Source organism: Meleagris gallopavo, chromosome 6, assembly GCF_000146605.3.
Source record: "Meleagris gallopavo isolate NT-WF06-2002-E0010 breed Aviagen turkey brand Nicholas breeding stock chromosome 6, Turkey_5.1, whole genome shotgun sequence".
NCBI classification, from domain to species: domain Eukaryota; kingdom Metazoa; phylum Chordata; class Aves; order Galliformes; family Phasianidae; genus Meleagris; species Meleagris gallopavo.
Window position 1 is genome coordinate 43082877 of NC_015016.2, and position 14443 is coordinate 43097319.

Sequence of the window (14443 nt, forward strand, 5' to 3'; positions counted from 1 at the left end):
AACACCATGGATAGATTTTCTTGACTACTACTTAAGTCAACATTCAAATTGTCCAAAATTCATCCAAAGACGACAAAGGGAAGCTGAGAAGCTGTAGAACAAATAGGAGATCTGCCTGCAAAGGAGAACTACAAAGGGCATGGAGGGGCTGAACCCTGTGACTGTGAAATTCTGGTTAACTTCTATGTAGATCATAACTATGTTATCAACATAAGGGGAAGAGTAGTCTAGTCCATGTGTTATCAAAGAATACAACCATGTTGTGCACACTGTTGACCAGTTTACATTTACTCGCTCAGTCATTCATGCACAGGCAACACTACTCTTTAAGCCTAGAAATCTCGATCCACGTCTGGCAAAATACCTGTGCTGAGTCCTTACAGCTAAACTTTGCAGGCAGATTTCTGATAGCATAGGAATTCCTGCACATAGTCCTAGGAATCACAGAAACATTTGAGTTGGAAGGGACCTTTAAACGCCATCTAGTTCAACTCTCCTGCAATGAATAGGGACATCTACAGCTCGATCAGGTTACTCATAGCCCCATCCAGCCTGACCTTGAATGCTTCCAAGGATGGAACCACATCTCTGGGCAACCTGTTCCAGTGCTACACTACTCTTGCCGTAAAAAACTTCTGTGTTATACCCAATCTACGTCTTCCCTCTTTTAATTTGAAACCATTTCCCCTTGTCCTATCACAGCAAACCCTGCTAAAGGTTCTGTCCCCTTCTTTCTTACAGCCCCTCTTTAGATACTGAAAGGCCACTATAAGGTTTCCCTAGAACCTTCTCCAGGCTGAACAGCTCCAGCTCTCAGCCTGTCCTCATAGAGGAGCTATTCCATTCCTTGGATAATTGTTGTGGCCCTCCTCTGAAGACACCTCAAGATTGCACACTAAGGCTAGGAAGACTAGGATAGACCCCAGCCACACAGTAGCAGTAAACGTGGAGGCACAGGGACCCACTGTATGATGTTTGAGGAGAACACAAACTCTCAGCATCCACAGGCACAGCTATAAATGAAGAAATAGCAAGTGGCAGCAGGCTCTACATGGTAGATATTTGCTCTGAATGCCACTAGTCGTAGAGATCTCCCTTCTTGTTCTCACACAGACGCCACAACATTTAGCAACCTGTTTTTTCTTGTAGGCAGAGCAGGATCAGGAATCAAAGCCCCAGCTTTCAGTTCCTTTCTGTACACAACAAATAACTTCCCAGAAAGCAATTAACAGGCAGGTGCATTATTGAAGCTATCTAGAGACCTAGTTGAAAAATACTGAGTTTATCATTTTGTTCTCGACTGTCTTATATTTATCTAGATAAATGCTTGCAATCTTTAATGCAAATAAATAAATAAATAAATAAATAAATAAATAGTATTTGTAATATTACACTGAGTTTTGACAAAAAGAAAAATATGAAGGATTATACTAACTACATTTTCATGAATGCAATGGAAAAATGAAGTGATAACAAGAGCTACAGGATGAACAACTTTTCCGGTCTCTTCACAGCACTAATAGGCAGAAAAACGAAAATACTCCTTCCTTTTAAAGCACTGAACTGTTGTAGGAATTGTATCTAAGTAGTACCATTAGTCTGCACACTGCACACCACAAAACCCACAACCGGTATGAAACCAATTCTGTTCCATTCCTTACTTTCAAAGCCTAGCTTCATAATAAATGACTTGGAGAGCGTGTTCTGAGGTCTGCTATGGATGATGCAAAGAACAAAAAATTCTGGAGTCAGCACAGAGAATGAACTGTTTTAAGCACTGCACACAAAGCCCACAGCCATAGAACCTTGCATTTGTGTAAGAATTTAAGACTCAAAGTTCTCTGGTTCTAATGAACTGGTCTGAAAGCTCCTACAGCAGTCAGCCCATCAAACACATACCAGAGGTGTCGATAACGGAGTGGCATTCCTTTTCATTCCCTTCTCAGGCAAGGCTAGCAGTCTGCATTAGCTGAGAAGAAATAGTCATGTTTTTGCACTGACAGTCTCAGAGGAGAGTGGCACCTTGGGAGACCTCACAGTCCATTACAACCACTTTCATTTGCTTTACTTCGCACAAATCTTCATAATGAAACAAACCAGACATGAACAAGAACCTATTGTTCACAGTGACTTTACAACTTCATTTCTTACACAACACTTTAAAATCAATCTTCCACCTCCCCTTTTTTCATTCCCAAGCAATCACAGGAAGGATTTCATCTTTAAAGAACCATTTTAATGATGTCAGACAAAAAAACTAAAGGGAACAACCTCAGGTTGTGAAAATATTCAATATTTTTGTCTTAATCTTTTGTTATTTAACTCTCACAAGAAGTTTGCATGATTGATAACAAAACCCTAAGAATTAAAGAGACGATTCAATCTGCTGTGGAATGCCAGCTTTTCTGACATCAACTGCATATCTTTGCAAGTAACAGGCACTTACAAAGATGATCAGTTTACTGGAACAAAACAGAAGATATGAATTAATGAATACAAGCGTTCAAATTCTTTAACTTAAAACCCTCTAGTTCCAAGTTTCTAGCCTATGAAAAAGAATTGTTCCATGTCAGAAAAAAATAAAAATAAAAAATTTTACAACTACATTCTGCAGATAAGTTAACTAGAGACTATGGTCCAAGCAAAACAACCTAAATTTCATGCATGTCCTAGTACTTGTCAATTTAATTAGAATCTTTGGAGAAAGCAGAAAGGAAACAAGGTCTCTCTCCACAGTCTGCATTGCTGCTAAACGGATCAGCTTGGGTGAGTGCTCTCTTCCACAGTTGTTCTCACTGCTCCCATAACAAACCAATTTGCATGGAGTTTAAAAAAAAAAAAGGTCCACTCAATGCTGGCTGTCAGCATAGACTAAAATGATTCTGATACTAAATAGATAATAATAAAAAAAAGAGTTGCAAGTGTCTAGTCCATTGGCAGCACTGGCCTGCCAGGCCACGTGAGCAAGCAGCAGGTTTGTAGGATTGTACAGCCCTTTTGTAGGCTTCTCTCCAGTTGCAAAAGACAGTAAAAAGAAAATCATAAAAGAGTTTCTGTAATGCAAACAGCCTACAGGAGCACATTTTTAGTAGACTTTGATATGACAGTTATCTTCTAGATGAGCTCAATTTCACAGTCCAAGGCAAACTCTGAAGTCACAACTTTTCTTTTTCAAGAGAATTTGTGTATTTAACTCTGGCCAGCTTAAAAAAAAAAGTCTTCAAAGAATTTAAAAAGTTGTCTCAGCTAGACAATGTACTGATTAACACTGACTTAAAAAAGGGGAACTGTGTTTAAAGGAAACGGGAAGCAAAGTAGGGGGAACGCAAGGAACTACTCAAATCATTATAGATGGCTCAGCCACACGTCTCTAACAAAGAGGGGTGGTGCATCAATTTCGTACTGTGTGGTTGCATTAATAATAGGTTTGTCTACAAATTCTATCTCACACAGCTGGGTGCTGCATGGAGAATGCTCCAGCTCCAACACTGTTACGTTGTTTGGCACTGATGAAACAAGTATATTCCTTGGAACAAAAAGGGTCAACTGAGGGCCACGGGCTGGCCAGTAGCGACCGAGATTAAAGCCGTTGATCCAAATTTGCCCCTGTTCAAAGAGAAAGAAAACATAATGAAGTTTTAATAATTTGACAATGACCAAACGACTCAACTTTTTAAAGCATAACATGCTTTGCATTGTGAGTTTTCTTGATCTTTCAGTTTGTTAGGACACCAGGATAGAAAATCTGTTCAAGAAAATGCTAGAAATAACCGAAAGAATCTGAATTCCCTGATATTTTGCTGCTGTTTTAAAATGAAGTGGTCAGATACTGCAGTCTTTCCAGATATGACAGTCCTTAGGAAAATAGAGTTGCAGATTTCTAACAACGAATTTTATAACTAGTCTCAGACCAAAGCAAGCCCTGAAAACTGTATTTGCTTGAAGCTGATTGATGAAGAGAGAAAAAACTTGCAAAAGAAGAAATCAGATGCTAATTCTTCTGTTGTCGTCTGCAAACCATAATACTGTATTGTCTTTGTACTCCTTTCCTTTGGATGATTTTACAAAAGATGTATGGCTTTCCCAGGCATATTAAATTCCAATGTTTATTATACTATTAATAGTTTAATTAACTAAGGAAATTATGAAATGACAGTACAAAGGTACTGTATTTTACATTGGTTGAAACAAAATTTTTTAGGTTTTGCTAGCATTAATGTAAATTCAGTGACATTGTGGTTAATTCAGCATACAAACTCTTTAAATCACTTTTTATAATAGAAGTGGCCCTAACAGTTTAAAATACTAACGTCACAAACATCCCAAATAAAAAATGGAAAACAAGAAAATAATGTAAAAATGAAAACAGTCTTTTATACACCAGAAAGTGCACACACTGCAGTGAAACAAATAGAGGTTTTTCCAGAGGTTTTGAAATTGAAGAGATGCTAAATGTTCAGTAAAACTGCAAATGAATTCCTGAGGTGAATTGCATTGATCATTAGAAAAGATATAAGCTGATCTGGACAAACCATCTGCTTTTATTCTTCTTAAGTGTCCTTTTCATCATGTGTCAGACAATTTACAAAGAGTTCAGCAGCCAAGGAATAGGATGGGAATAGATAATTTAATCTGTGTTTTCCTTCTTGCTTTAGACTTCAGTAATCTGAATGCAGGGGAAATGCAGTCATGGCATTGATGTACATTGATAAAAATTACAAAATAACCTGAATCTAGGATTGCTAAAATTCAGATAATAAAAAATTACAGAAGCACAAATGTACTATACTGAATCTTAATGTTCCAGGTGTTTGGGAGGCATTTTTCTTCTGCTTTCTTTTTTCTAGTATTTATTGAAACAGCTTTTATGGAACTTGCAAGATACATTTTTAAGGAGCTGGTATATTTGTCAGTGCAGATGAATTATTTTATCTCTGTATCCACTACCACAGTTTAAGATCCTAAATCTTACATGCCAAGAGGTTAATAAACTTTGATCTCAAACCTTTTTTCAAATTTAAATCAAGTTGATCTTGGTTCATTGCTTGCTTTTGATGTATTTTAATACATCAAAAATAATACATCTTGTCCTTTAGGATAAGGGAAGCTTTTTTTAAAAATAAAAATAAAAAAATCAAGCTTACTACTTTACTTCTATACTAGTTTTATCATAAAACGTGACATTAATACAAGCTACTCACCCAACACACAAAATGAATTTGCAAATGCACTTACTACACAGTAGACTAACTAATAGACAGGGTGACTGTGACCCTCTGGGAAGTAGGAGTTTAGTGTAGGAATCAGCTGCATTAGACTTCTATGCAGCAGGTATACTCATACAGGTCTTGGTTTCTGATCTTCACCTTTATTTTTCCAGTAAAACCATGAACTTCATTTCTCGTTTCCAAACTGACATTTAAAACAAGAACAGCACAGACAAGGAGTGGATGTCTATCTTCAGAAATAAGATTTCCTCTATCAGGGTCAGCAACTACAACCCATGATACCACAGAAATGAAGAACAGTCATAACTGCAAATCCTCTTTTTATTCAGATTAAAAAACTAACAATAATCTGACAAATCTAACCATATATCCAGTAACATGCCCCATTAGAACACCATCCTTCCTGAAGTGAGAATTGAGGAAGTTTTGTTAAGAGAAAGGTTTTAAAAAACACCAAAAGGCGGGTGAGCTACAACACAGGTCATGACTGTTAATGCTGCATCCTTCTGGGTTATCCAGCATGTCATATTCCTTGTCTTAATATGCAAAAGTAGGATACTACTAAGAACTGCATGTTTTCTTAACAAGCATTGTTTGTGTGGATTTTGAAGTACAAACACTTGGGTTTTTTGATCCTACTAAGAGTTCCTCTCCCTACCTTGCCATCAGCAATTTATTAGCAGTGTTACTCAAGGAATTAAGCAGGACTTGAGTGGAATTTAATCTCTTACAGCCCTCTGCCTTAATAGGTATTTGCTCATTGGTAGTTACCTGCAAGTCCAAGATTCTGTCTTTCTCTTCCCCAAACTCAACCTTTAACCTCAATCTTATTACTCCTGGGTATCTTATTTAAAATTTTAGTCTAATCCATACAAAGCTTTTAGAATCCATCCAATAACCAAATTTACATTTTGTCTGGCATCTCTTCTTTTTGACCTCTTCACAGGGTATACCAACTACATGAAGCAGAAGTTTACGTTCAATAGATCAGATGGAAAGATTCCCACTGACACGTAAGAATTCCTGGACACATTTGCCTTTTCAAAGATAGGAAAATGGTTTGTGATTCATTACAGCACAGAATTTATTGCAAAAGTCCCAGATTCCAGCTCTGGGGCAAATAACTATTTTTATTTTATTCTGTGATTGTGCAAGATATGTACATGTACAGAAACAGGGACAGACTTCCTCATCCAAGCTCAGTGCAGGCAGCACAAAAAGCCTGCAATGAATCAGTCTTCTGCATACTGGAAAGTTTGTTAACCACTAAAATGCTGTACGCAGATCACCAGCAACTTCTCCTACTCTGCTTTAATAGCAATAAGTAAACGTTTTTCAGAAAGGAATAACTTTGCTACCTAACTCCATCACTCTGATGTCTCGAGTTAATTCCTGAGGCCTCCAAAGGGAGCGATGTTTCAGTTCACACATTCTTGCCTTCTGTGTTTCCCATCAGCAACATGAAAAGGTCCTCACCCATGTCTCAAACATGGCACCCTGAAAACATACGCTTTTCTGTTCTAGCTATACTCCAACCCTGTCAGAAGTTCCTATTAATGGACTCCTGCTCACAGGATTCTTGTGGCATTGCTTTCTGACCCATTCAGTCCAGCCACAGGTAAGCACCAGAAGACAGTGTTACTGCCTGCCTGGATCCATACTGACAGACACTCTACTAGCAGTGCCCAACTCCCTCTACACTTTGTAACAGATCCATAGTTTCTCATACAGCTCCACAAATATATTATAATTACTTTTAATTAAGCAACATAATCAGAGAAGTATCCTCTACCATCTTACTTTCTCCAGAAAAAAAAAAAAGTTTTATCTCAAGGCACATACACACTCCCTCATTCCAAAAAGCTGTTTCTGTTCCACACTGACACAAGACAAACAAAATCAACCCACAACTACTAAACGCAGCATTTCTAAGTAGTCTGTCAGTTCAGCTTTCTTGCTCTTGGTTGTTGTTTTTTTTATTCACCCTTTCCTAGACCAGTACTATGTACCTTTTTGAGTATGTTTCCACCCTCTTAGTGGTTTACCTACAGATTCACTTGAACCAAGGAATCCACTTCTAGTAATTCAAATATATTTGATATGTCACACCACAACATACTCCTACCAAGCCACAGAAGGGTGGACTTTGACCTTCCATAGAGGTTTTAGTAGCTGAGTAGACTTCAAGTTTTAACAACAGAAGTTGTACCTTTGTCCACTCAGGAAATTTAACATAGGTGTCTTGAGGCAAGTCTGGAATCCCTCCAGGAATTGAAAGTGTACCAGTGTAGAAGGCAGGTGCTTCGTAACTGGGTGGATTGCCACCAGATCTCTTTGGTTGGCCAGGGTAGCCATGAATGAAATGGTTCACTGCTCCGTCTATATTTAGGGGATACATTTCCCATTCAACAAGTATATCTTGACCAAGAGTTAAATTTGAAACCAGACCCTAGGAGGAGGAAAAAAAAAAAGACAACATAATTAGCTTCATGTTACTGAAGTTATTCAGATGCAATTATAAACAAGGAATAAAAACTTTTCTGAATCAAAGATGGAAAGACAAGTACCTGGGCTTCAACAAGTTATAAGTCCCGCTTAAGAATAAAGGGTTTAATTTATTCTCTGTGAAAGTGATGTTCCTTTTACAAAGTTTTGCGCTTTCTCTGATACCAAGGTCTCTTTTTCAACCTTTTCTTTTTTTCCGTTAACTGAAAATGTCTACTTTTATTTAATATGAACATGATTCAATAGCACAGGACTTAATAAAAAGCAGAAAAAGGGTCATGTAGCTTAAGTTTTGAGATAGCATCTCAAGATTTGGTAACACTGAGTCACTAACTCAAGATATTAACCTGCACAATGGCAGAGAAAGCAGTATTTACTTCCTACAAGCCTTTTACAGCTAGCATGCAGTATCACAAAATCAATGCACATGCTTCATGACCCCGATTCAGTGAAATACTTCACGTTTACAGTCAGCTTCAAGCCCACATAGAACCTGTTTTCGTTTCCATGGAACTCTGTGCACTCTTGAAGCACAACCAGGGTAGTCACACAAAGAATGCAAAAGGCAAGGCAAAGTCACGATTTAAGAGGAGTGAAAGGAACGTTACGTTTCTCCTGAACACACTGTGTTACATTAATGATCTCTAAAGCTGAGTTTCACTGCAAAATGAGGAATTAATTTTAAGCCAATTCTGCTACATCCATATAATCTCCTGAACAGACCCTGTATAGAAGCTGTTTTTCAGTACAACTGAAGTTCTGTTGCAAGCACTGCAAGATGAACAGGAACAAAAAGTTTTACGAATAAAGGCATAAACAAAAACACATTTTCTGTTATCATGGAGGGCTGACAATACATAGCGTGTCTTTCTGATGTCTAATAAACATTGCACTGACATCACAAGCCTAGTGATCAGTATAAGCAGAACAGGAACTTCTTTTTCTTACATGAAAATAAAGTATCTGTACTTTTAAGTGGCAGAATTCTTCTCTACAACCTAGACTTTGTCTGGCAATCACTTGGAGTAACAAAGCAACAAAGCTTTAGCCAAAACTTCCTAACCTGTCTCTCACCTACCTTTAAGTGTTAAGAATGGTGTGGTTTTCAAATGAGTTGAAGTGCCTAAAAGCACTCTTTCTTTCGTCAGCATAAGAATGCACACGCAAGAGATCAGATAGGGACATGAATTTTCCAAGTAAAATAAAGATGTAAATGGCAGTGAGTGTGGGGAAAAAAAAAATATATATATCTAGAAAGCACGCTCTTCCTTCCTACATTTCCTTCAACAACAAGGCCTCGACCAGCAGATGTTTTAAAACCAATATCTGCTTAAGATTCTTTCCCAAAAGATAGATGCCAGGTTCCACTTCAAACTCAAAAAAAGTGAGAAAAAGCAGCTGAACAAAACTCAGAAAAGCTACCCTATTGTCTTAAAAGTCCAAGGCTTAACAAGATGGAAATCTCTTCCCCTAATGTTATTTTTGAAGCCATAGAACATCTAAAAACAAGGCAAAATTATTCCCCATTTTCAAAAATCAACACAATGAATATCTCCTTTAAGGAATTCTTTGTGAAGGGACCTATGGGAACAAGCAATACATGTTTTCCAAAGCTACATGGACAATGTCTCCTCCTTCTGTGTGAAAGGACTGTGCTTTTAGAGGTTTGTTTTTACAGTGGACATCTACTATATTCGCTTTCACTTTATCTCTGGAAAGCTGAAACCCTGGTATAAGTGTGAATTTCAGCTTAACCACAGCAGCACTGAGCACCTCCCTACTCCTGTCTCTAACACTTTATTATATTACTGTAGGTTAGCAACAAGTACGTAAATTTCCTTATCACCTGGTCTGTTACTAAATAAATCAAGACAACATTTCTGCTGCCTCTATATGAAAGCAGAACACTGGGGAATTACCTACTCTCTTGCCACTCAGAAAAAAAGTAAGGAGCTTTGAAATGACAGTCTAATTAAGCACTAATTCTACCCTCTGAAATTGTATGTCACAAGCACAGAAAACACTCCAATACTGATACTTTAATTCAGAGACTTTAATAGATCCTAAAATCTAAGTTGCTTTGCCTTGACTAGAATCTTGGAATAACTGGAGATAGACCTACAAATTCACATCACAACACACTTGATAAGATAACCAGTCAACTAGTCACCTTTAAATCAAACCTTCTGTGCTGCTCACCCATAAACAACAGATACTTCTTTATCAATGCAAAGATGCCCATCCTCCTCACAGCAGCAAAACACACGTGTAAGAATAGGTGATTCTGCCTGCTGGTGATCTCACAATACTCTTCCCAATCTATGTTTTACTATTAAACTGGATTTTGTAATAGGCTCAAACTCAATCTGAATAAGGTAAGATTTATACACTCTTCCTGCTTTCTCACAGCATACGTGCCTTTGGTTAATAACTCAATGGCACAGTTCAGCATACGTCATGGGAATGAAGACATTTGCCTTTCTCCTGCTGTTGCATCCAATCTAACCAAGATACACTTTGGATAAGTCTCAGTTCTGCTCACAGACAGAATTTAGACTGAGAGGAAACATGGGCTTCCACCAATTGTTGTCACCTGCAGTACAAAAGGGAACCACAGTCACCAGACAATTATTAATCTGTACGGTCAAACATTTGACCAACATTCTGAAAGAACACTGCCAAATCAATTTAGGCCAAATCTAATGGCAATTTACCATAGATTTGTGCAATTTAGGGCCTGCAAATCTCAACTTAACTGTATAGCTTTCTGTCATTACCCTGATACTATTTGTAATCTACTAACATCAAAAACTGAAAAAGAAAATAAAATAGCATGCCGTGAACACTGCAGAAACACATCAGACTGACCTTTTTAACACTTCTCTCCCTTCCGTTAGAAAATGTCACTCAGCACTGGGAACCCCCTTAAGTCTAAAACCAGATAACTTTCCTTTTTATCCCCTGCCTTTCTCAGTGTTTCTTTTGTGGCATTGCTGCTAATGGCAAGAGGTGACACTTCCAAAGCATAGCATGGCTCTGAGAGTGTTTTTAAGCTTTCTGAAGTTTACCTCTATAAGATCAGTCCAAACATGAACTGGCAATGCGGCATGGTGAAGTACTTGCAAGACAGCCTCACATCACTGCACTGAAAATGTTGCAGGAGTACACTACTGACAAATGAAATGGGACACAAAAAGATACACAAAAGTATGTGTGTACACACATAAATACACACAGAAATACAACCTCAGGATTCACAAGCTGCTAAGCATGACCAAGACTAGACAGATTTCCAACTTATTTTTGAGTTTATCCAAACAGTTTTGCACATCTTGAAATTCCTCCTTACCTTGAAATCGTTATTGAATCTTCCAAAATTGACTCGGCCCATATTCTCTACTAAGATGTCCAGATTTGCTCCAGCATTCCCAGTTATATTTATCACTAATGACTTGTCCCTTTCAAGGATTCCTTGCTGAACCTATATGAATTACACCAAAAAGAAGAAAACAATAATCACTGAACAAAAAAACCCTCTACCATCTCTCTCTTCAATTTACATGAATAAAAGAAAGCGGTGAAGGTAAGAAACAAATGAATGTTAAAATATATATATTTTATCTTTACCTTTCCTCCTTTTACACACCAGCACACACACCCACAAACACTCCAAAACCTGGTATGTCAGTATTCACATTTCAGTACAAGTCGCACTGGTCACATTCACCCAGCTGAAGTCATCTCTTTCAGTAGTTTAATTCCACTAAATCAATTTTCAAATTCTAGTGGCTTTTGTTGCACTTGATTCACAAAACAACATTTTTTCAGTTACTAATGTAAGTGACAGAGATTAAGAGATGATTCATGCCCCCGTTAAGTTTACATCAATATTTAGCCTTATTCATTCCTATTCTCACGTCAGGAAAGAAGAACTTGACATGGCAACATCAGTGAACACACTGCAGCCAGCCATCAAATCTAAGTGTGCATATACGTATGTGTGTGAGTATGTACACATATCAAAAAACTTCAAGTAAGCAGTAATTTTTCCTTATTTTTCACTGATGTTATGAACGTGTATCAACATTCAAGTACTTCAAAAATGGAAATAATGTTTTGTAATTTCTGAAACATTACTCCAAACGTTTAGTACAAATCAACTATATACTTTCTTCATCTTATTAAATGATATTATTTGATAAAGTTGTTTTGGTAAGTTGAAGAAAGGAGACAAAAAGCAGATTGTGTTCATATCTTTCATGAAGGCCACTCATAATAGTTAATGGAGACCAGCAAACAATGTTTACCCCATCCACAGAGACATAGGCACGATCATGGACTCCATTTAAAGGTGAACTCAGCTGTGTTGGCTCTGTGCAGTTTTTCGGAAGCTTCGTTCTGTACAGTACAAATCCAAAATACTAAGAAAAGAAAGGGAAAGAAAAGAATTCCCAGATTAATCAACCAAATTATTCTGTAGCTTCAATTGTGGTCATGCAGTAAAATATACTCACACAAACAAAACTTTCATTTGCTTCAGAAAGCATCTACCATCTTCAGATTAGAGTTTACTTTGACTTAAGTGATGTGTGTAAATTCCAGTTTCCATTTTGAATTGTTCATCAGTAAATTTACATAACTATAAAAGACAAAAGTCTGGGCTACAAATCTATTTCCTCAATAAAACCAAACCATTAATGACTAACAGTGTGATTTCTTCATTATGATCAATTAAAAATAGATGAGAAGTCTTTTCATAACTGACTTCATATAACAAAGAGTACTTTGTCAACCAACACATCCATCAGGTCAATATTATCTATTTTACAAACATTTCAGAATATTTTTCACTAAGTTCTCCAGCAGTAAATAAACGAAGTCATAGTCATTTGAACTTTTTTCTCATCACAAAGTGAAACACAAATTAAAACCAGAAAAAAAAGTGTATTGTCAGCAGCCACAAAACCATTTATCTTCAAGATTTAGATTAGAAGATGGCAGGAAGAAGGGAGAGTAAACATTTCCAGTCCGCTATCATTATGACATTTACCTTACATTTGTAATTTAACAGGGTGCCCAGAAAAATGAAAAGTAAATGTGGGAAAAATATTATGCAGCTTGACTGAATGCACTCTCAGAAGCTTTCCTAAACAGAGTTCAAAGGTGGGAAGGACAGAGGATGAAATAAAGGCCAACTAGATAATACATTCTACTACAATGTACTACTTAGTGTAGCTTCTCTAGCACCTCTCTATTAATGTCTTGGAAAGAAAAGGTTTGAACTTTCAATCCTTACTTGATTAATGCCTTAGAAAATATCCCAGGCACCTGCTGAAATGCATCTGACAGGCACCCATGTTCCAGTCTCTGTTAAACACAGCACAGAAGGGAGCCATATAGCGTTAATGGAAATACATCATCACTCAGCAGCAAGAGAAAGATCTTCCACTGTGGGGGAAGATATGGAAGTCACCACAATTGACGGGGAGACTGATGCAGAGAGACAGAGAAAAATAACAGAGGGGAGAGTGGGAGTCAGCAGAAGCTATAGCAAAACACAAAGCTATGCATTTTTCTTATCAGCCAGTGAGGTGAATGCCCTAGGCACTGAGTTGTAACACAAGACATTTCTCTTTCACCATATCTTCTCTTGAACCAGCATTTGGTAAAAGAAAAGGACAAAAAAATAGGTAGAAGGCTCATAAAAAGTGTCAAATGGATTACATTCCCCAACTCCAGAGTCCCTGACCTTCATGAAAAAGCAATGTTTCATCCACTGCTTTCACTCTGACAGCAGGTGAAGAAACAAATATATATAGCATATATCTACACTCACGAAAAGAGAAAATCTTGAGTGCAAAACAGTAGGACTGTCAAATATGGAAAGGTCTCATATCCAAGAAATCCTTTCCAGCACTACTACTTCCTGTGCTGAAATAAGGTGTAATACAATGGACATAAGAGCAGTCATACAATGGAGGGATATTCAAATAAACTTGGCAAAATAACTGCAAAATGCCTAACAGAGGAATCCTTACCTGCTTGAGCTGAACAAAGGTTAATGGGTAAGTGCTTTTCACTGGTCCAGAAGGTGACAGTCGATCAAGAACCTCCACCACAGTGCCCACCTGCAGCATAGAAAAAGCAGTAAAATTCAGTCTAAATGTTGGTTTTAGAAACTTTAAGGCTGTAACTTAGTGTTACATATAAATAGGTGGACTGATCTTAATAAGACCAGCAAAAAAGTACAGGCTAGTCTTGCTTAACTACCTTGCTGATTAAGGAAGGTATATATGTACAATTAAATTGCCTTTTATTGCCATCTGCAACTTAAATTTGTGCTCATACAAGTTTTCTGCTCATCCACAATCCTATCTGAAAATCAAACATGAATGTGATGTTACTCAAGATGTACCTATATGCTTAATATTTAACAAGCTCAAAAAGTCAAAAGCATTTATACTGTTCATGTAAGATCTCAGTCTGTTTCACTAGAAGTACAATCTCTGTTACAGTAATTATATACAAGGGATCCCAGTACTTTCCAAATGCAGATTTGCTTTCAAATACTCACCAAAAAGAACAGTAATAAATAAATAAATAAATAAATCAGGCATTTACAATAAAGAAAAAAACAAAACAAAACCTTTCTCTACATGCATCCATAGCAATACAAATTTCTTAGGCTAACGAAATAATGGAGATATTAA

The 14443-nt window shown here is 37.2% G+C and overlaps 1 protein-coding gene across 2 annotated transcripts in view; it reads right to left on the reverse strand.

The window, feature by feature from the left end:
* The window catches only part of GLB1 (galactosidase beta 1), a 66103-nt gene that overhangs the window by 18356 nt on the left and 33304 nt on the right, over positions 1-14443 (reverse strand). Inside the window, exons 12-16 of one of the 2 annotated variants that reach the window (XM_010712985.3) lie at positions 13772-13861; positions 12041-12154; positions 11083-11214; positions 7438-7677; positions 2215-3606 (exon numbers count right to left, since the gene is read on the reverse strand). In XM_010712985.3, coding sequence (XP_010711287.1) covers positions 3346-3606; positions 7438-7677; positions 11083-11214; positions 12041-12154; positions 13772-13861 — 837 coding nt within the window. In that variant the 3' untranslated portion in view covers positions 2215-3345. Of the gene's footprint in view, positions 1-2214; positions 3607-7437; positions 7678-11082; positions 11215-12040; positions 12155-13771; positions 13862-14443 lie in introns of those variants that run through there. The other variant, XM_019616613.2, reaches the window with a different exon arrangement.